Below are 21,812 nucleotides of genomic sequence, written 5' to 3' on the forward strand. Positions count from 1 at the left end.
TGTAAGTCAATAACTTTCTCACAATTTTAATTTTTAGCCCCATATTCTGCTATAAGACACAGTGCTATGCATAGGTTCTACTGCAGACATCTCTCCTTTTTTATGTTATTTACCCATTTCAGGGTTCCAGTATTATCTTGCTCTCTAACAGGAATGATGTGTTACTGGTTCAGCTCCATCTGATTAGCAATTTATAACATGCTTAAGTGAGGAAAGTGACACAAAACTGAAATGAAGAGGTAGCTTAAAAGTRAAGCATAGTAGTGAGTTCCATTCTCCACCCTCCAGTCTTTTGTCCAACATCTTCCTTATAGGCCTCTCCTTTCTTCCCTCTCAAAGGGGCTGTGTAAAAGGGTTTATTTAATTCTGTTTATAAGTTTTGGTAATTCTTATAATTAAAATTAATTCTGAAAAGATTCAATTGTCAGCCTGAACTTTTCCCCAATAGTTTCAATTGTCTCAGGTTTTTTTTTTTTTTTTTAATAAAATAGTCACTAGAAATTTTCCAACAAGTCTTGCTAAGGGCAGCTCATTACTTTGAAATAAATCAGGGAAGGAATTCTGCCATTAATATTTAAGTCATTTTCATACTACATGCAAAGACAAGATGCAAAACAGTGCCAGCCAAATCATTACTGGCTCAGTCTATAGCATTTCATTTCCAGTCACTTACCTTTGAGATAGCACAGCAGAAGGCCAAAGTAAAAGATGATTTAACTATATTACAGAAAACTGAGTGCTGAACCTATTTTTTAGCTGTTGAACATAAGTATAGCTACTTTACATATTTTCCATTTAAATGAATTCTCAAAATAAGTTGTAAATAGTCAAGTTTACTTTGCGAGTAAAACAATCTCATTAACTCTGTAAAGGTATAAGAAACATCATGCCCCCTGTTCATGGGAATCTCTCAAACACTTCAAAATAATTGCAAAACAAACAAATTGCATAAAGTTGTTTATTTAATGGTAAAACAAAAGTTTGTTCTTTAAAATAGAATGCTAATTCAAGATGTTATTAGCTCTTCAAATTAGATACAGTGCCACTTTTTTAGTTCAGGAAAACAGTAATGCTATAAAGAGGATTTTCTAACAAGATTATTTCTGCAATCTTAATTTCACAGTTCTCTTGAGAAAGGACTGCCAAAAATTTATAGTTACCTCTTACACTGAACTTTTTCTATGGTTGAATATAGCTCTCATATTATGCAATTCCAGTTCTGATGGGAAATTAAAGTCATCTTCAGATATAACCCCTTTTCCTTAGTCTTCCCAACTTTACAAAGATTTTCTAGCCTTTCTCTGAGTAGGCCTTACACAATACACTAAAACTCAGTGAGCAGTGTAAGTGGATAATGTCCTTTTAAAATTGCAATGAAAAACTACRTCCTCCAGTTCAAAAGCACTTCCATAAATGAGGTTAAGTTATGCCCAAGCAAGTTACTAGCCTGACAGGCAATATAATGTAAACAAAAGCATTTCAAAATGCTGTTATGTACAGTTAATTTTCTTTCACAGATAACTTACATCTACATTCTACTAGTACTGTGAAAAGAAACACTTCAGAGCCAGCTCTATCCATATGCATAACGCACTTTTCAAAATATATTAATGAGGCCAATAGTCACTTTACCTAGCATACAATGTCAAAGACTGCTGAAAGGAGCCTTTGATTCGTGCATGGTCCTTACAAAACAATAAATAAATATCTCAGAACAAATGCTCGGTGAGCATCTGTTATTACAAATAGAYAATATACAAGAGTAGCAGAAGCTGCTTGAAAGTTTACTTAACTACAACACTGACCTGATACTGACAAAACACCAAGTATGAAACTTTCCTCTTCAGCAGAGTCCACGCATGAACCAGACAACCTCAAACTAAAGTTTTCTACCATGATATTTTCTGTTGGAGACTATTACAAACACAGTTTTGACCTACCAAATTGGCAAAGGCTATAATCCTTTGTCACAGTTAGACAATATTTAGATTTGTTCCTGTCTTGAAACATAGTCACTTTGTCTTCTAAATAAATTACACAGTAATTAGAAAGCTGCAGTGATGCATACGACTGCTTGTTAAACACTTTTCCAGTACGGTTTAGTACTAAACCCCAAAATATTAGTAAATGCTGCTTTGTTTGTAGAAAAGGCTTAACAAAACAGATGTTGAACTCATATTACAGCTCACTATGCTGTTTAGTCATACTCCATGTTTTATGTAAGGGGGAAATCCTTCCTTAATTATTACATATATTTGGGCACAAGATGTTATCCTTACAGAATACTGTCATCTCCACCAACAGAAAGTAGATCAAGTGCAATAAGTAGAAAATTGCTTATTTAGAAATTAGCAAAAGTCAGTAACACTTAAAAGAACAACAACACCACACACTTTACACACTGAACTATCTTTACAGTAAGTCAAGTTCTGTGATCTCTTACTAATGCTCTGAAGCACACTTTCAGTACTGAGGCTCTGCTGAAACTTTTCCATTATGCATGTTTGTCGACACATCCTTTCATAATCTTCAAAACTAGATTGTTTCATAAACTGTATTACCTTTAAAAGGTATACAGCCAGTGGCTAGTCAAATTGAAGAAACAAAAACAGAAAAAAAAGCCACCTCAGATGCAGTTCTGTTTATACTGTTTCTAATACTATCCTATTAGTTCTGTTCTTCAGTTTCAGAACAATTCAAAATAGATTTTCTTCTTCCATAAATGCCTTCAAGAATGCAGTCAGTATGCAGAATTCCCACTGGGACGTCAGTGATACAAGCTGTTATCAGAGCCTCTCTAGCCAAGCAGCCAGGATAAACTGCAGGTGTCCAGTACACCTCAAGATCAGGTATATTTTTTGACAATTAAAGCCAGAACTTTAAAGATCACTTTCCTATGCAACCGTACAAAGTCTGCATGCAGCTGCTAAATACAGAAGCACAGTAGTACAAAGGAGAACATGTATTACARTGTAAATACTTTGAACTAGATGAAAGTTATTTTTGAACAACGGCTAGTCAGGAATACATTTGTGTAATACAAGGTACTGCTATGAAGGAGGCTAAACTAATGAAAAAGTGATCCAATACTGTGCAATTTTTTTTTCCAGAGGAGCTCAGCACAATTGTCATACAGTATACTTGAATTTACTTGCATTCCTCTTTCCATTATTGAGCAATCTTCTGCCATGAAGTCTGTTTAGCATTAAAAACAGGATGTGCAGTGCCCAGAGTATCCTCTCATGTCTGCGACAAATACAATACTGTTAGCAGATGTGACAAAGAATGAAGTAGTGGAATGTTTTAACATGGTTATTAATTCTACAGTGCATCCACATAGTTTGTTACTGGAGCTGCTGGACTCCCACAGTGCAGGTAAGGAAAGGAACCTAACTGAAAATGCTTCAAGACAATTCCAGGTAAATCCTCAAATTATTTCAGGAAAAGGTAGTCCTTTTCAGAAGGTGGTTGTGTGTCTTCTAGGAAATTTTCAGAACTTCTCTTCCTTCAAAACAAATCTTTCTCCTATTTTGAGATGTAGAAGAAGTATGAATAGCATATCTATGTTTTTAGAATAATCTCCTTCACATAAAGAGGGAAATTCTAAGTCTTCACAGAAGCGAGACAGTTCTAAGTCTACTTTGATTAACTTTGTCGTAGCCTCAGTTCAGTCCAATACCTTGGAATTTGGCTGTCTCGGTGCACACAAAGTAAGTCCTTAGTTCTCCTTTGCCTTTGACATTAATGAGTCCCCTACATTCACATGAATATCCCAATTCCTGTAATATTTTACTTGTTTCTTCTGTGACCTTTGGGTGAAGAGAATTAGAAATTCGTGAAATTCTATTACTCATTTTTTWAAAAAAATCCATAGCCAATTAGAAAAAAAAATTCATAAACATTCCAAGGATCTTATGTTTACCTGGATTTTCCCAAGCTCCCCCGTACTCTCCATTCTGCTAGCAACATTAACAGTGTTGCCCCAAATATCATACTGAGGTTTCCGGGCACCAATCACACCAGCAATCACTGGGCCATGATTTATCCCTGTATAAATAAAAGCAGGTCTCATTACTAAAGTACAAAGTTACATGATATCTAGCTTCATTATTGGCCATAAATCATGAGCTTCAGAAAAAAAAAAAAAAACACAGAATTAACCCTGCAACACTCTTCTAGCAGTCAGTATTACCACTGTTCTATAAATAACAGTATTGAGGCACAGGAAGATGAAGCGACTCATTCATTGTAAAATAGGAAGTCCAAGAAAGAGCTAGGGCAGAGTCCATGACAATGCAAAATTCTTCCTTTTCTACTTTTAATATACAGAAATATATATTTGTATAATTACAATACTGTCTTCAGCCAACMGTTAATAACAGGGTACCTCCCTCTTCATCCATAACCGTAGTTTTCTCCAAATTCATCCAGCTGCAGTCTTGCTTTTCCTTTTTCCAGTGACTTCTAATCACTAATCTCTAAGCCCATTCCTGAAGAAATCTGGCATTCTTAAAAAGCTAGACTACACAAYGCTACCTTCAGCTATTCAGCATCTTATAATGATCCAAATACAGTGTTCAGTGTTAGGAAGGGCTCCATAGTGCTCAGCAATTGACCCACCTAAACCATCCAACTCATTTTTAATTTTTATGGAACCGTAGAGTTCATGTTCTTCACAAACTGAACTTACCAATACGTAAGCGGAAATTGTTAAAGGAATGTCGGTTGATGCCATCCAGTTTACTCATCAAGGCAATTCCATATTCCACCATAATCCCAATGTGAGCATGCTGTCTCTCCTTATCCTAAGCAGATCATAACACATATTAATGATTGAACAACACCACACAAGGTTGTATCAGACTACTATTGCATAGTGTTTTCCAAACCACTACTACTAATGAATAAAGTATACATTTATAAGGATGAGGCCACACAACAGAATTGTAGTGTTCAACAAACACTACACATGGATTTAAAAAAACATTAAATTCAACTGAASTGACTAGAAGAAGGCAAGCATGATATAGTTAACCTTTATAATCATGAATTTGTGCCTCTCCTTTTGGACTCAGATTTAATTTATATGCTTTGTATATACAAAACATGCACACATCCTAAAGTTGTGCACAATCCTACTATGGTGAAAGTMAGCCTGAGCAGAGAAATTGATTTCAATTCTTCTAGGTTATAGAATGTTTCAAATTCAGATCTCACATGTGACACTTCAGGACTCTCTTTTTTGTGCCAGTTCTCAGGTATCACAAACAGCTTGTTACCAAATTCTGAGATGGCCTTTTCTTTGGCAGGCCTTTGACTACCTTATTATTAGAGCTATTCTGTTATGCATCTAGAAATGTTAAGCTACTGGAATCAAAGATTAAGGYTGTAAAAAGTATGCTGGGGTTAATGTCTGCTGAGAAAAAAAGAAACTAGAAGATGATAACGAATTCAATATGAGACAATACACTTACCACCTTTTTCCACGTTTCAGAAAGTCACTCTTGGTAACTCACTGTCTCTTTTCTATCACATTACATTCTGTTAATGTGAAATGCACATACGCCCATGTATCATACTGATGGGAGACTTCAGAGAAAACATACCTGGTTACTCTCTTGGCCTGGTGTAACACTGAGACCAGCTGCTGCCATGTAAGTGCTTCCAATGGTTTTGATTTTTTCAACACCGCTAAATTTAGGTTTTAACAACAGCTGTTTAAAGGGAAGAAGAGTAGAAGTTGATACTAATACCATATTTCAGTTTTTAACCAAAAATCTTGTATTCTCTACAATGAACACTAAGCATCTCTAGGAGTACTATCATTAATCACATTAAGGTTAGATAAGAAAGTACTGCGTATTTGCTCTATCAGCTCATAGGAGAAATGAAACAAGTTCTGAAATTCAAGACTTTTTCAAACCATACTACTAATGCATCAGATGACGTAATTAAAAAACCTCTTCGGTTAGGAATATATTTTACTTCCAGGATTGCAGGGCTGAGCTCAGAATTCAGCCTAACACCTTCCCCCCCCCCCCATGCTCACAGATCTAGTGAAACATTTTATTTTAAAGTAAATACATAATCCAGTCCATTTTTTCTGGAAACTTAATTACCTCATCAAAATCAGCAATGATTTCATTTAACAGCCGCAAGCATTCCAGGCCTTCTTTATTGACATCACATTCAGTATAAAACACCTTAAAATCTGGTACTGATGCAAACATGACACACACACAGTCGTAAGATTGATGATACCAGTCCTACAGGAAAAATATGTATTTACACATTGTCAGCAGTTACCCTCCACCATTGAAAACTATCATTGTTTGCTATCACTAATCAAATTACACTTTTTCTATGAAGTTATCCTGTAGTGCACTGTAAAGTAATAAAGTTAACTTAAGTAATATATGTCCCTTTTTTTTCTTTTTTTCTTTTCTTTTTTTTTTTTTAATCAGAAGTGTTAACAAAGGCGATTTGCCTACAGAAAGGCTGAGTTATCTGTGTATCTCAAAATTCTCATCTATTCTGGACAGAAATTAGCAATATTTATTCTGCTACAGTGCTGGCAGAATAAGACAGATGTCTTAGAAGAATCATTATCAATTAACTTTTCCCATTGGGGTTGTAACCAAGGAGATATTATCTGGTCCTTTAACTAACTACTTTTAAAAAGAAAGCCTATCTGCTCTAGTAAAATATGGTCTTTGGAAAGCAGTAAATCCTTCCTAAATAGCTGCCAAACTCAAACGCTGTCCCAAAGCTGAACAACTACTTCTTAGAACAGATTTCAGAGATTGACAATAAAAGCTGTCATTTCTTTGGAGGCCATGTGGGTACCAGATTCTTGGCTTTACAAAGGTCCTAGTATACAAACAAGATACAACATGTGTGCAGAATCCTACAATCTTCTCTGTGCCTGGTAGCATGATGTCCTGTGTTACAGAGGTCCAATTTACTGTCCTTCATATAGCAGAGATTAAGCCTACCTCATTTCGTTTTTCACCAATGAAATAGGCAGCGACGTGTGCTGGAAGTACATTTTCCAGCAAAAGCCTGTTAACATTCTCCATCGTTTCAAACTGTTCATGTTCTTTTTTAAACTTATTCTTCCACAGACAATCTAGTCGGCAGTAATAGTCAATCTGCAAAAAACCCAAATATGATAAATTAAATCCATATATCATCTCACTGAAAAATATATTAGTCTTAAATTATTCAAAATAGGAATAGTAGCAATAAAGTTTCTTCAAGACATTTTGAACATGAATAGTTATGAAAAGAGTGCTTCAAGAATGAAGGTCAGAAAAATGCAAAGCAGTCAGCATGAATGAATGCCATTCAGGTCATTTCAGGTGTGTTTACAAGTATGACATATTTTAATATTACAGTGATTATTTTTATCTTGAGTTATTGCCTAGATAGAGGATGAAAAATGGCTTATAAATACAGGTGGATCCTACATATAAATTCTGCTTTCCAATTTCTGGAGTTCCATTAGAGTGGAAAATTGAAAAGTTAAAATATTCTGACTTTTGGAATACAAACACTACTGAAAAATGTGAGRAAGTTCCTGCCATTTCACAGAAAACATTTCTGCATTGTCTACAACTAAGTACAAGAATAAAGAAGATAAAAATACATACCAATTTAGTGCACAATTTAAATTAACAATACTTTTGCGTTTTGTTTAAATCTACTTGCAGCAAGTAAAAATGAACTAACCTATTGCTTTTAAATACATACCTGTTTTGCAAGTAGAATTAGGGTTATGTAAAACAGAACCAGATATAAATTAGTCATTATTCTYGGCTCTTTCATGAAAAACCTGAAAACAAGAAAGCGATACCAAGTCATTTGGATCCTTTAAAAAAAAAGTCCACATCATTAAGGGGTGGGGCGGGGAGAGGGTGCCTTTCTTCAGAAATACCAACACTGGCATCATCTATTTGTGCCAGTGGCTGTCTGGTGAAGGGTCCTATCCTGATAATGAGAAAGGATTATCATTCAGTTCAGTACATGAACTGCATTTAACATATGGACAAAATGCATGCTGAAACCTTGTTAAGTAGTTATTGCAGTGAGGTGTTCAAGTAAACGTGGAGCCATCTTAATTTCCATTGCACTAAGGTGCACCTTTCCTCCCCACACTACCTCCGCAGAAACATAGCCAACAAAACCTTGAACTAGAAAGAACTTTCTTATTTGTGAAAGGGAAGAAGATTAAAAAACCTTAATTGATAAAACAAAGCCAGTCATTAAATCACACCTGCATTCATTAAATCACACCTGCATATAAAATCATACACCTTTATATAAAAATTATATATATACACACAAATCTGAGAGGCCATTCATATTTCATAAGATCAGTCTCTCCTACTACATCTACTCATTTTCACTAACTTAACGTATCAAACTAAATTGCTCTTGTGACATGAACAGCCTGGGATTAAGAGGCCAAATTAAGAGCTAATTTGTTTTGTTTTGTTTTATGCTCAGCTCACAGTTAGCCTCTGCAAAATAAATTTATCCAAATCTTCATCTATGAGAATATGCTGAAAATTTGAGAAACAGACTTGCAAGTGAACAGTATAATTCTTCCACATAGGATTTATAAAATAATTTTTACAGTTATTGGACTTCAGTTAGATCAGAGAAGTTACTGTTACTYTTCAAAGTACGTGTAGTTATTGAAGTAAGTAAATGAAGAGTTAACCAGAATATTGACTAGCAATGCATGGCAAGCACAGCTTCAGCATCGGACCTTTAACAAGGCTTCACTTCGTAGTTTATCAACCTTATTAAAAGATTGAGATTCTTCCCCTTCCTTCTTACAGTCTTCAGTGTAAGCTAAGCTTCCAGACATCTCTGGAGCCATTATCTCATTTCATGGCAGGGTTTTATTTATTTATTTTTAGAAAAAATAAAACCTAACTATTTTTCTTCCAATAAAATTTTCTTAAGGTGATATGGTCTAGTAAGATTTCTGTGTCATTAACTTTATAAAAAGCTTTGTAATGCTTTCTGACTTCCATGATTTTTCTATTTCAAAAATCCAAAAATGTACAAAAATCTTACAYCTCCTTTAGTGGAACACTATTGTCTCTTATAAGAAACTTTGCACTGTACCTGGTATCATTCACAGTGGGCCTATGCTGAAGGGTATTAAAAATGACGAGGTAAACAGTCACAGCAATGGACAGGAGAAGAACTTTGAGTTCGAAGCTTATTTGGAGAAACACGGAGCAAGCAATGAACGCTAGTATGCAGCAGTAAGTATAATACTGTAGAAGAATAATTTAAAGAGCAGTTGCATAATTCAGGCTTTACATGTAACAGACTTTCAAACAGTAGTAAATGCTCTACGTTCATGACCATCATCATTTAAATACAAGAAATTAAAATCAGTTGATAATACAATTAAACCTTTATTAATTGCACTAAAAGGGATTTAATGACTTTTTTTAGTTTACTGATTTTTTTTTTTGTTAAAGAGAAAGAAGGGGATTTAAACAAAAAACATCAGGTGCAAACACAAGCAATACCAGATAAAAATGAACGCTGAGAAGGGGACTTATCTTCTGAAGACTATTAATTTAAACAGCTATTTATTTAAAGTTAAATACTAATTTAAAGCAGCTTCGTAGTCCAGTGACTAGGCTGTGAGCCAGGAACTCTGGAATTCTGGTCCTGTATTGACAGTGCTCCCTGTGCAACCTCCCATCTGCCCCACGGGTACCATGGAGSGGGCAGAAGGGCAGGGCTTGCTCCCCAACGTGAGGCATGCCTTCCTTACACTGTTAGGGACTGTGATGCTAATAAGCGTTATCAAGCAGGGTCATTATCTAATGAAGTTAATGAAAAGTTTCCTAGACAAATCACATTCCAGGCCTGGTGGCTAAGGTCAGCGTGCAGCTGATGGCATTAAAGCGCAGTTGCTGCAGAGTGCACTGTGCAGACAGGATTGCTCTGCTCTCTACAGCCACAGCGACATGGTAAGAGGCGAAGCTGGCGTATTTGAGTCCACAGTCACCTCCACAATTTCCTCAGCTTTTGCCCTGCAAGTGTATAGTTCTCTTTACGCACAAGGCATCAAATTATCATACTTTTTCACCCATAACCGTACAGACAGGCATATCACAGAGCCCTGGGAGGTTCTTAGATAAACTCTTAAAATTTCTGCTGAAATCAATGAAACTAGAGCAATTTATAGGGTAACTTGGAATCAGAGCATAGGATATAATGAATTGTACCAACTCTGTCATCCTAAAGGCTGTGAGTCTGCTATTCAAAGGGTAGCAAATGCCCCCATTTTCAGTTAAMCCCCTGAAACAGAAATGGCTACGTAGAGAACCACAGAACAGGTCTACGTGCCATTTATCAGGATGCCTACGAGGATCAACAAAACAGCTCTCACCTCTCAAACGTGACCAAAAACATCATCCTGTTCTACCGCTTTTTCTCAAAGTTCTAGATCAACTTTTATGTCTGAAAYTTCCAAAAGGGTGAGATGCAAAGCTGTACTTTATTCATCACAGCAACAGCAATTGGAACATTTTGATATCATGAAGAATTTCTATGCTCTCAAATACTTAAAAGCAGCAAAAGAACCTGCCAGGTATCAAAACTACACACAGTATTCAAAGACCTGGGTTTTAATTTGGGAAGTATATGTATTTACTACTTACAGTTTCCTCGATGCAATATTCAGTTGTATTTCCAAAAGGCTGATTTACAGACATGCAAGAACAGAAAATTACCAGGTGAGTAAAATATGCATTATGTATGTGCAACTTCTCATTTGTCATATGRCCTTGAATGACAAGGTCCTCACACAACCTGCTGCACGTTGTTCAAAAACATTTCCATCACTGACAGCTGGGGGCGAGGGGACACAGGAGCATCCCAAACATTTGGATGGACTCAAAACAGAATGCCGCTTTGAAACTAAAGAGCTAAAAACTGAAATCCTCAGAAATAATCCTTTCGTATGTTATAGTGAGTGCTAAATCTATGCCTAAATAGATGCTAAACATTATTTAGAAGAGAGTTGGGTTTTTTTTGTTTTGTTTTTTTAATATATAGCCCTGTTTTTCCCTTATGATACCCAATGAAAAAATACAGCAGTATGAACAAGAATTAAGCTCTTATATACTAACATTGTAAGAAAAGATCAGTATTAGGACTACAGCATAAACTGAATTGTTTTGTATTAAAATAATCTCCTCAGAACACTAAATTTTAAAAGGTGCTGAGTAACCAAATCAAGTCAAGACTTCAGCTGCATCCATGAGTAGTCCAGACTTTTGAAAATCCCTAGAAGATACACAGTAAAACCATGGCTAATGATAGCAAATATTAGCAGAAGTGCCGAAACTGTCTTGTGGCAGGAGTAAATTTTTGTGTGTTCAATATTTTAAAATTCTATCTTTATAAAAAGATAGATATAAAAGATGGAAAGATCTCAAAATGCTGCCATCACTCAATATTACACACACCATCCAAGATGAAATCAATCTTGGAAATGAAGACAGTACTCTACTCACAGAGGTGGCGGCATACAGGTCATTTGATCCAGTAGCGTTTGCAGGCTTGTTTCCTTCAGTAGTCTGTTTTGTTAGCAAGAAAAAATATACAAGCTGGTTAGCAGATAGTCATTCAAGTTTGTTCTCCAGACATTGTACAAGTCCTGACCTGGTTGCCCTTTCAGTGCTACTGCAATACAGATGTTAAAATATAATGAAGTCCCATACAGCTTTATTATACATACATGCACATGCAAGGTACAAGGAAAAAGTGAAAATTGCCATGTGTTTTCTTACTTATTTTTTAAATCAGAGGTGAAGTTAACATTATGGCCAAGCTACTCTAACAGCTATTCGGCACAAACGTGTGGTTCTGCTATCTCTCCCCAGCTCACAGCTGCTGCTCCTGTTCTTCCTTTTGGGCTGGCTCTGGTGGTGTTCACATGACACCACTGTGAGTCAGTTCAAAGAGCCAAGCCAGCAGCAAAACAACCCTACAGAAGAATCAGGAGTTTTCTGCAGCATAGCTTTCAGAATAAACTTCTCCTGGAATCGGAAGACYCAGCACAAGGGATGGCAAGGGCATCCCTTTTAGCAGCAGGTAGCCATCAGATAGGTTTAACTGGTAGCATGAAGTCTCACATAAAGCTTGCTTTAAAAAATTAAAACAAAAAGAGTTGTCTTGAGCATGAGGTTACTCCAAAGAGTTCTGTTTTTCAAATGGAGGGACCTCCATGCAACACAATACTCAGACTAAAGTTAAAGGACAGACTCAGTTTGTATCTTAATGAAAACCGGGTCACAACGCCAAACCTGCAGGATCAAGAGTTGAGTTAACCCTGCGCAGTCTAGCAATAACTATACCACAACGGCTTCATTTCTGAATAGGGATCCAAGCTTTAYTCCTCCCTCCCCCATCTGTATTATTATTAGCTAGTGCAGCAAGTAGCGCAGTGTACTTGATAAAACTTCTATCCACTGGAACCAAACATTCAATCCTACGTTAAAAAAAATTGGAAGACCATCTTAGTGCTAATAGTTATAACCAACAGTAATTAAAAATGCTATCTTGAAAGTAAAGAGCAGGTGATGTAAAATAGAACTGAAACCTATCAAATGAATTTTTATTTTATAAACTGGGAATTTTTCCTTTGAATTTTCTTTTGTGACATGTGCACTATCTTTGTKTAAGTCAGCTCAGGTGGGAATCAGACATTAGAAAAAGCAGCAAAAAGCAGAGTACTGATAAAAAGAATACAGTAAGTTGCTCCAACTATGGACATTACAATAAGTTCACAGAATGAAGATAATACAATTACTTACCAAATTAAAAATAGCTATAATCAGCAAGGCACCTATGGTGATGATTGCTAAAGGAAGCCTAAGCAAAGGCATTGTTTCCACCTTTTCTGAGACAGCACAAAGATGGCGCAAGAAAGGCCACTGTTCTGAGCAGCACTTCTGTAAACAAAATTAATTTATTTCAATAACAAGGATAACAGACTTTCATATGTGGGAAGAAATATTTGTACATAAAAATATTTTGTCCATTGTACAAGAGAGAGTCAAGACTCTGCAGTGAAGACTCAGAGTGCAATGAATACAAGTGGGGTATTTTTGTCTTTACATGGCTTGAACCTGGCTCTGTAAGAGAAAGATCTTGCAGCAGCAGTTTTCCTGGGAGACCATCACTGCTCTTCAATAAGGTGATGGTAGAACCGTCTCAAGAGAATTTCAGAATTCACTCTCACCCTTGCTCTATCGCAACGCAGATCTGATGAGCCTAAGGACATCTCCAAAATCCCTTCCCTCTCCCCTTCCCCACCCCAGCTGTTTCTTGGACTGAGAAGGACTTTTTTATTTTACATAGTTAAACTCTACATCACTGTAGACTGTTATATTTATTTATATTTAAGCAGTAATTGTATACATTTAATAATGCARAGGAAAAGAAATCCAAATACAAAGTGTCCTAATTGATGTAATGGTGCATTTGGAAATCTAACAGCTATGGAAGTGCTGCCAATAAATTATTCACATGTTTGTAATTTCCATGGGGCTTTATGAATGTTTATAAAAACGAATCTTGCATTCATACTTCTTTTGATTTTAATATTGGTTCCAGTATAGAAAACCACAGGATTTACAACCAAAATTATTAAGGACAAACATTTAAAAACTCTGAGAAATCTGGCTTAAAAACCAAACCAAAMCAAAACAAAAAAACAYCCACAGAAGCACATGATAATACCTTCCTCCTCCTTYCCACCCCCTATTCTGGAACCCAAATAATACTGAAATAACACATAGGAATTGCACTAAGAATTTTCAAACATGAGTATCTGAAGTTCAGCATCTAAATCTCTATTTTGGGCAATGAAAAGTTCTGGTAACCTGAGGCTATAAGTTCCTCTACCTCCCCTTGAAATTAATAGCTTAATTATTCATTCTAAAATATAGACTTAGTTGCCAAATTGCATCCATTCACTTTTGAGAACAGGAAATTTTTTTGAGAAAAGGAAATATTTTTTACTTACCATCCATTTCTCAGCAAAACACACAAACAAAATAAGTGTAATTATGACTGCGACAACACCAAAGGAAATCCCTAGTTTTGCAGTTCTAAACAGAAGAGAGCAGCATTAASCAAAACGGTGTTAAATGAAAACATATCTGAAACTGCACTTCATCAGCCTAATACTTGCTAAGGGTGTTTCTCGAGAATTAAACAGAGTAGTTCTTATAGCACTGAACAATCACAACRTTGCACAGGCATTTTTGTTCTGTTGCACAAATATAACTTTAAGATATTCCATCCCCTTGGTGACCGCCTGCACTATTGCCCCATGTGTAAAGCATGAGCAAATTGCACCCTAGCAGCCATGAAAAACAAATATGCCATAAACTTCAGAAACATCAAACAGCTGCTTCCTCAGAGGTATGAGAAGAAGCTGCAAGTTCCCTCAGTGCGTCTCTACAGGAAAAAGGATCACTGAGCACATTTTAACTACCTAATCCCATTTTCCTATTCTTCATTCTCATTCAATGTGCTTACAGCCAATTATTCTTATAAAACAGTATTCCTCACTTAACTGATCATCCCTCTGTGTATACCAAGCAGTCAAACATGATATTGAGGAAATATTCCKATTTTATTTTCATACGGGTATCAGGGCTCTTACGCCAACAACATGAATGCACTCTTTCATTAACGGGTAGATTATAATTAAGAAACATATACTTATGCCTAAATGCTCAGAGACTTCAAAAGACTTAAGYTTCATGCATGTGAGAGTTTCACTTTATCCATAGCTTAAGTTAAATTATAGAACATTAAAATACTGACACTTACTTTGGCATTATAAACATCTGTATCAGAAATATACAGAGGAATACAAAACTGGCACACGCAAAGTAACTCTTCAGTTTTAGAATAGGAATGGTGCGATACTGAAAAACAGATTAAAATGATCTTAGGATAATTCTAGGGTTTTTTTAATGCTATTACTTTTTTGTGATTACATACATATGCTAATTTACACTGTACTATTAAACCCAAATACATAAACTAAGAGAGAACAAAAGAAAACAGGCATCAAATAAAAAATTCACATGAACACTGGCTGCCAGCAAGAACAGCCTGGTCCAAAGGATCTATTTCAAACCTGGCGGGAAATCTGCCACAGAGTAGTATGTAAATCAGGACTTCACAGCCACACTTAATCAAAATCCACATAAAAAGTACATACACAAGTAAATTTGAAATATATAAACCAGTAATTAATTTACTGTGCTGTGACGTACTGAACATAAAGAACATTATTCAAACAGGAAATGTCCTCTACCTAACAAATAATGGTGTTACACTTCCAATGAARCCACCATAGAAAGATAGAAAGCAAAAGCGTTTCGCTATGGAGGTAGAGATACATCATTTAAAAATGTCTCATTTCTTCTGAAAGAAGTTGTTCATAGTAAGGCTGGCCAAGCTCCTACCAACTCCCCTACTGCAAGAATTTAACCGCAGATTAGAGGCAGCCTCCTCCAATCCACAGAATTGGCGCTATCAAGGGGCAGGGCCGAACTCAAATGAATCATGAGCTCTGTTTGCCACCAGTTATCAGAGACCTCTTGGGATCTGCAGTCSTCTCGGGAATCCAGGGCAAGAATGAAAATAGATTGTTTCAAAGGTATTCTGATGCTGCCTTAAAGTGACTTAAGTGTCTTAAAGTCACTTAAAGTGACTGATGCTGCCTTAAAAGRCTACCAAAAATGATTATTTTGCTCTTACCAACCTCTTTTTCAAGCCCAGGTTCTGCAAAAATCAGGGAGAATCCACAGAAGTCATCAGATTTGCCGCACCAAGGGCTGCATCAAAGAGACAGGCAGTTCACAAAACGCGCACAACAGACCGGTGGCGGACTGCCTGCAAAGCGCCGAGCCGGCAGCCGACAGCTCCGGAAGCTCCCCGTGTCTCTCAGCCTAGTGGCTCCTAGCATGTCCCCGCTACGTTTTTACAGGAGTTGACAGACTGATCTGCAGCTTCCAGARATGGCAGCATTTGCCAGTCACATGCAAAATGCAACCCAAAGCCTTCTTAGTGTACTGAATTTTACATATAAAAAAGTATGAAAACTTCATAGTAATATACCCCCACCGAACAACTCTACTAGCCATTGACTCCTTGTTGTAACAAAGCAGTAATAATCTCATTATATTCAAATAAAAAAAAAGAAGGAACTACAGTAAGTAAAAAAAAAAAAAAAAGGACAAGACTAAAGCCTGGTAATTTTTTATTTCTAAGAAGTAAATTTTGCATCTAGACTTAAAATTGAGACTGCAGATTATTCTTGAAGAAAAGCAAGATCAAGAAAAAATAAAATAGTGCATACTTAGTTGAACTGAGGCCCTCAATGGTTGACATCATTTCATCATAAATATCTTCCTCTATCCTTCCCTTCTGAGATGAATTTCTAAGAGCAATACAAAGTCCATGTCATAAATGCATTTCAGAAACAAGGAACGGCTCACAGATATAATTCCTGTTTATCCAAATCTCTTATATACAWAGCAAAATTTAAGTACAGTGAAATTATTAAGCATGTTTATCTCATTTAAACAAAGCTTTTTGATCAATGCAAGTATCCTAAAATACATTAAAATCACAACAGGCTATTTCCAAAATCAGAAAAGCATTTTAAAATAATTATCCTTTTTCTTACAAACTGAAGTCAAACACATGCCAAGTACAAACACACATGAACTCTAGCAAAACTCTGACAGAGAACTCAAACAAGCAGTTGAGGCACACTTGCTAGTGCTGATAATGAAAGCATGAAAAAGCAAAGAGGAAACTATGAATTCCTCAATTTTTGCATCCCGTTTCACAGCTATTTCACTAACTTATAAAAAGGCAGACTGTAAGTACTCATAATTCTAGAAGGATGACAAACTCGGGAATAAAAAGGGAATGGTATTTAAGCCATTTTGACAACAAATGAGCCCAACTGGCTACAAGTAAAGTTAGGCTCAAAACTGGAGTTCGTAAGCAGCAAGAGACTCTGGATAACCGGTGAAGGGGAGGCGTGGGGGTTAGTAAGAGTTAAACAATATAATGAAGAGTAYGGGCTCGTTAAGTACCTAAGCAAGGAGAGGGCCCCACTGTCAGAAAACCCAACAGGCTGGTGCTGATTAGCTAAGGAATTGCTTCGGGGGGAAAAAGTGTCTGGGATGACGCAACAACAGAAATACCTTTTGCTGCAGGAAGCCTGAGAAAGCCTTACAGAGCTAAATATCTGAGTCCCATATTTTTTTTAAAGGAACGGGGCTGTTTTCTAAACCAAAGCGGCTGCCAAGCTCCGTCAGAGCTGATCGAGGGGAGGATTAGCGATTCCTTTGGCTTTACTGCCTGAATTGCTTCAGGCGGGGAGCGGAGAGGGCAGAAGTTGCGGTGGGGCGAAGCGGGAGCCGTGGCCACCCCAGCTCTTGGCCGAGCGTGCGGCGGCAGCCGCGGGAGGCCCCGGCTCATCCTGAGGCGCTGCGGAGGGCTGGGTGTTCGCACCCAAGGAGGTCCCTTTCGTTTTATGTTCCTTGTTCAAGGAATTACAGGTGAGGAGGCACATAAGCTGCTCCTGTAAATCCATCTTTCCTAAGAGGCAGACGCATTTCATGCAATACTTCTGGCAGATTGGCAGCAAACAGGCCAACCGTTCAGGATAAAATCATTCTGAAGAAAGCCTTTCTTCATGCTGAGCTGTCTTTGATATTTATTTTATTTACCAGAGAAATCGAAAAGACCAAACTCTACTATGCCATAAGTTATTATAACATGACAAATTTATGCTGCAGTTGGAGGTGGGAAGCTTATCTAACATGGGTCAAGAATACAGAAGTGGTGTTTTTTGTGAAACATTTCCTGCTAAATCCTGCATTAAAAGATAGTATTTTGTAAATAACAGAGATTTTAAGCATGACTAAGAGTCATTTTAAGAATAAATATAACTTTAAAATGCAGGATTTTACAATTTATTCTGTTTAGACTGAATTGGAAGCCTGTATAATAGACACCGAAAATGTGCTGTGATTCCCAAGTCAGGTCAGGTAACCTTGCAATTCTGCCACAAGCTAGACAGCTGTACCTTATCTTCAGTAAAACTGTCAGAAAACAACAACAAGAGCTTACTATGATAATAGAAATTAAGGTGCATAGAAAACAAACATTGATAATGAACACGGTTTTACAACTACACTGTTAGAATTACTAGAGATGACCATACTTTCCTCAGTATGTAAGTAGGCTACCATAACCTACAGGGAAAAATTAAACAAGAGAGCTCCAAACTGGCAGATGAACATGTACAACCATAAGCACTTTACTAAGCCTTTCTCTAGTAGTTCAAACCATGTATTTTTCAAGGCAATATTTCTTTCAACAGACTGAATGAATGTTTTATAATTGAGAATCATCTACTTAGCTAAAATGGTACCTGTACCAAGGAGTTCACTATTCGTACATACAGCAGCAATTCTTGATTACACTACCATAATATACACCGATAACACTAACCAAGGATATATCTTGTAAGATACAAGTAATACATATTTACTTATAATATTTATTATATTGTAGCATACTTATTTTATTCTCTAATACTGCAAACAAAAAAAGGCATCTTATCAATAAGAAAACTAAAAGCTGAGGTAGCACACACCATTACAGTATATACACATATACAGCCTACAAGGTGTTCTGGCTTGTTTTTTCACTGCTGCTTAGACCTCAATACTTCCCTTATCCCCTCCGTCCTGCTAGAGACCATCAAGCAAAATGCAATCCAAAGGAGTAAGGGGCTAGGAAGATGAAGGGGACAGGGGAAGCTCCRGTCAGAAACTGCTAACCATAACAAAGGTGAACTGAGAAGCCTTTTAAAAGCCCAAAGATTCAGCTTAGCTTAACCTTTCTAGTGTAAGAGTACCAAACAGTCATTAATCAACCAAAAGGTCACATGCTTACAGTACATTGAACTGCAAAAGGAGCACAAGATGATAGGTTAAAAAAATGAAAGTAGTGGACCAACCTATCTGAAGTCCTCTGGCGCCCAGCAGAACACAAAGGTATTTCCTAAAAACAAACAAGGAATTAAGAATATGTTACATACTTACTCAATTGAAGGCTACGATTGAAAATAAAGTACAAGAAGYGGCCAAAACCATTTTTATACACAAAAGTCCAGAACCATTCTCAAATACGAAATGGTTATCATAATCAACCTCCCTGCCAAGCAACCTCTTCTGCTTCGACAAGTTGGCATTTTCTGACAAAAAATTGTTAGTACATAATTGAACAGATTTGACATCTCTCATTTTCCTCCATGCAGTAAAATAACTAAGATCAGCAGAGACAAGTAAACTGGAAACCACTTGTACAAACGTGAATGGAGGAATACTTCATTTTAAAATTTACTACTGTTGTCTGGTCACAGAGATAAGCACAGCCTTGCTGGGCCTTAGAAGCACACCTGAAAGGAAACACGTCTCCTCCCGGCTTCCAGATAAGGCAGACAAGGAGAAATGAGTTTAACTGTTTACTGACAAAATCCTGGCACAGATGGCACATCTGGAGGGACTCTATTTTCTAAACATTTTAAGTAAATGCTGAATGCATCTAGAGGCTAGGATAAATCATCTTTTTGMCAAAAACCCATGTAGCAGGCAGAACCTCAGGATTGAAAAATGTCAAAAAAAAAGATAGTTTCAAAGTTTGACTTTGAGAATTTACTACCAACACAGCATGCTGGATATTAGCAGAGTTTGAATGCTATAGTTTAAGTTTTGACAGAAATAATCACTGCACCAATGCCTTCTTAGTTTTCTATACTTAACACATATACTATATACTTAAATAAGGGCAGAAATTCATCCACGAAAACCGTCTCAGGTATCAAGTTTCATACTACAGACCCAAGGAATAGCTTGCAACTGTCAGGTGACAATTATTACTTCAAACCTCACCTTTCTTCGCTTTCCCTGTGAAGTCGAGGAGTCACTGCTCACACTTTCTCTGTGGTTCAGGTGGGCAAAGGGCCTGGCTGCTCCCCAGGACTCTAAATACCGTGTCATCCGGACAGAYGCTCGCATCTTCAGCCCATCATTAACTCTTGTTTTAGGGAGATGATTATTTGACACACACTGTTTGGACTAGCAGAAAAAGACATTCGTTTACAAATCAGAAAATGATACAAACTACATACAAATGAAGCTCTATTAACTGTTTACAGGAGTAGTTTTAGGGCTAAACTGTCTAACTATTTAGTAGGACTCTAAACGTGTCAGCAATGCATCAGCCATCCCTGCTTCCTTCATCTCATTTAATTAATATGAGCTAAAGCAAATCATGACTTAATGAATTTGCTTGAACTGCCTTTACAAGTCTTTGCTTGTAAAGCTGTGCAACTTTCAAGCTTCCTGGTTGATTTATGATGATGCAAGAGATCCCAGGATCTTATAAACAGTTTCCTTGCAGTCAGCACAACAGCATGGGCATACAGCTCCTAATTCCTGAGCTAGCAGGTACCAAAACAGTGATTAGGAGAAGATCCTGCAAATGACAGACTCAACCTTAGATTATATCTGCGTCACAAGTGAACAGTCAGGCAATACTCATGCAGCAATACCACTGTGGGTCTAAAGGAAGCTAAAACTACAGAAATAAATTGATACATCAATGGGTAGTTATTTTCTAGGCATCTTCAGGTGAGCAAGGACCATTTTAACAGAGGTAAATCATCATTCTAAGAATATATGCAGTTTACATGTAGGGGGTTTCRCAGTGTTGAGTACCTTAAACATGAAAAAAGATAAGATTTTGAGGTCTTGCTAATTAAAAATGGCTCCACATTGTTCCTTCCTATAAAGATCCTGAAAGGAAAAACATCTGCTGTTTTTATTCTTTTCTCTTCTGAAATATCTTACTTGTCAACCAGAAGTCAATTCAAAACAGCAATGCTCCAGGTATTTGCAGTTCTCTAAAGGGGCAACCAACAGTTAGTATACTACCTTATACCTTGAAAAGAAGGTGAATCTCGCATCTAAAACAGCGAGGAAGAAATTGTCAGATGCTATTTTACACAGAATAGTTTCTCTGAAAGTGGCCACACAGTCCAGATGTTCTTTCATGATTTCATCCTTCCACAAGTACACCAGACCTGTAGATAAGCCACTTGGCAGCACGTACTTGAGCCATAGTGGTAACTACTGCAACAGATTTGTGTCTGTGCATTTACACCTACACTAYAGATGCTGGATTTGCCATTCTGATCCACTTGGTTGCTCAAATTGCAGTAGTTAGTTCCCAAGTATTCTACAATCTGAGATTGTATTAATCCCAATGGGATGGCTGCACAACATGGATTTAGAGCTAAAAGAAAAGAAAGTTAATTGTATGACCTTAGATCCACACATTCTCATCTCTTCTGTTCTAAAAGTTCACCTTTCGACCTGTTTTGTACGAGTCACCCAATTCAAGCAAAGGCATAGTCAAATGTAAATTTGTCTCTGTGTGGATCATAAAGAGGTTTCAGTTTAACACTTGTTGCCTTCAAGCTAATAGACATTTCAGTGAATAGCAGCATGTGCTTTCAGATCTAGAAGTCCCAAATTTAAGCTACTCAGACAACTCATCCCATGCTTTAATTATGTTTCTGAATTGAAAATAAATGTATGAGCCACAGATACCTAAGTACTTATGTAGGTATATATGTAAATATATATATATACACA

General features: G+C 36.8%; 1 protein-coding gene across 4 annotated transcripts in view; it reads right to left on the reverse strand.

Annotated features, from left to right (window-relative positions):
• Positions 1 to 940: 940 nt before the first annotated feature.
• Positions 941 to 21,812, reverse strand: part of ADCY7 (adenylate cyclase 7) — a 48,760-nt gene continuing 27,888 nt past the window's right edge. For 3 of the 4 annotated variants that reach the window (XM_026068799.1, XM_026068801.1, XM_026068802.1), the window contains 17 exons: positions 20,046 to 20,231; positions 19,112 to 19,155; positions 16,427 to 16,507; positions 15,830 to 15,902; positions 14,887 to 14,984; positions 14,072 to 14,156; positions 12,858 to 12,995; positions 11,556 to 11,618; positions 10,698 to 10,736; positions 9,139 to 9,293; positions 7,753 to 7,834; positions 6,996 to 7,151; positions 6,120 to 6,266; positions 5,607 to 5,714; positions 4,691 to 4,805; positions 3,923 to 4,047; positions 941 to 3,809 (listed from right to left, as the gene is read on the reverse strand). In XM_026068799.1, coding sequence (XP_025924584.1) covers positions 3,663 to 3,809; positions 3,923 to 4,047; positions 4,691 to 4,805; positions 5,607 to 5,714; positions 6,120 to 6,266; positions 6,996 to 7,151; positions 7,753 to 7,834; positions 9,139 to 9,293; positions 10,698 to 10,736; positions 11,556 to 11,618; positions 12,858 to 12,995; positions 14,072 to 14,156; positions 14,887 to 14,984; positions 15,830 to 15,902; positions 16,427 to 16,507; positions 19,112 to 19,155; positions 20,046 to 20,231 — 1,842 coding nt within the window. In that variant the 3' untranslated portion in view covers positions 941 to 3,662. Of the gene's footprint in view, positions 3,844 to 3,922; positions 4,048 to 4,690; positions 4,806 to 5,606; positions 5,715 to 6,119; positions 6,267 to 6,995; positions 7,152 to 7,752; positions 7,835 to 9,138; positions 9,294 to 10,697; positions 10,737 to 11,555; positions 11,619 to 12,857; positions 12,996 to 14,071; positions 14,157 to 14,886; positions 14,985 to 15,829; positions 15,903 to 16,426; positions 16,508 to 19,111; positions 19,156 to 20,045; positions 20,232 to 21,812 lie in introns of all 4 variants that reach the window. The other variant, XM_026068803.1, reaches the window with a different exon arrangement.

This window comes from Apteryx rowi, unplaced genomic scaffold, assembly GCF_003343035.1.
Source record: "Apteryx rowi isolate R43461 unplaced genomic scaffold, aptRow1 scaffold_28, whole genome shotgun sequence".
Classification (NCBI taxonomy): Eukaryota; Metazoa; Chordata; class Aves; order Apterygiformes; family Apterygidae; genus Apteryx; species Apteryx rowi.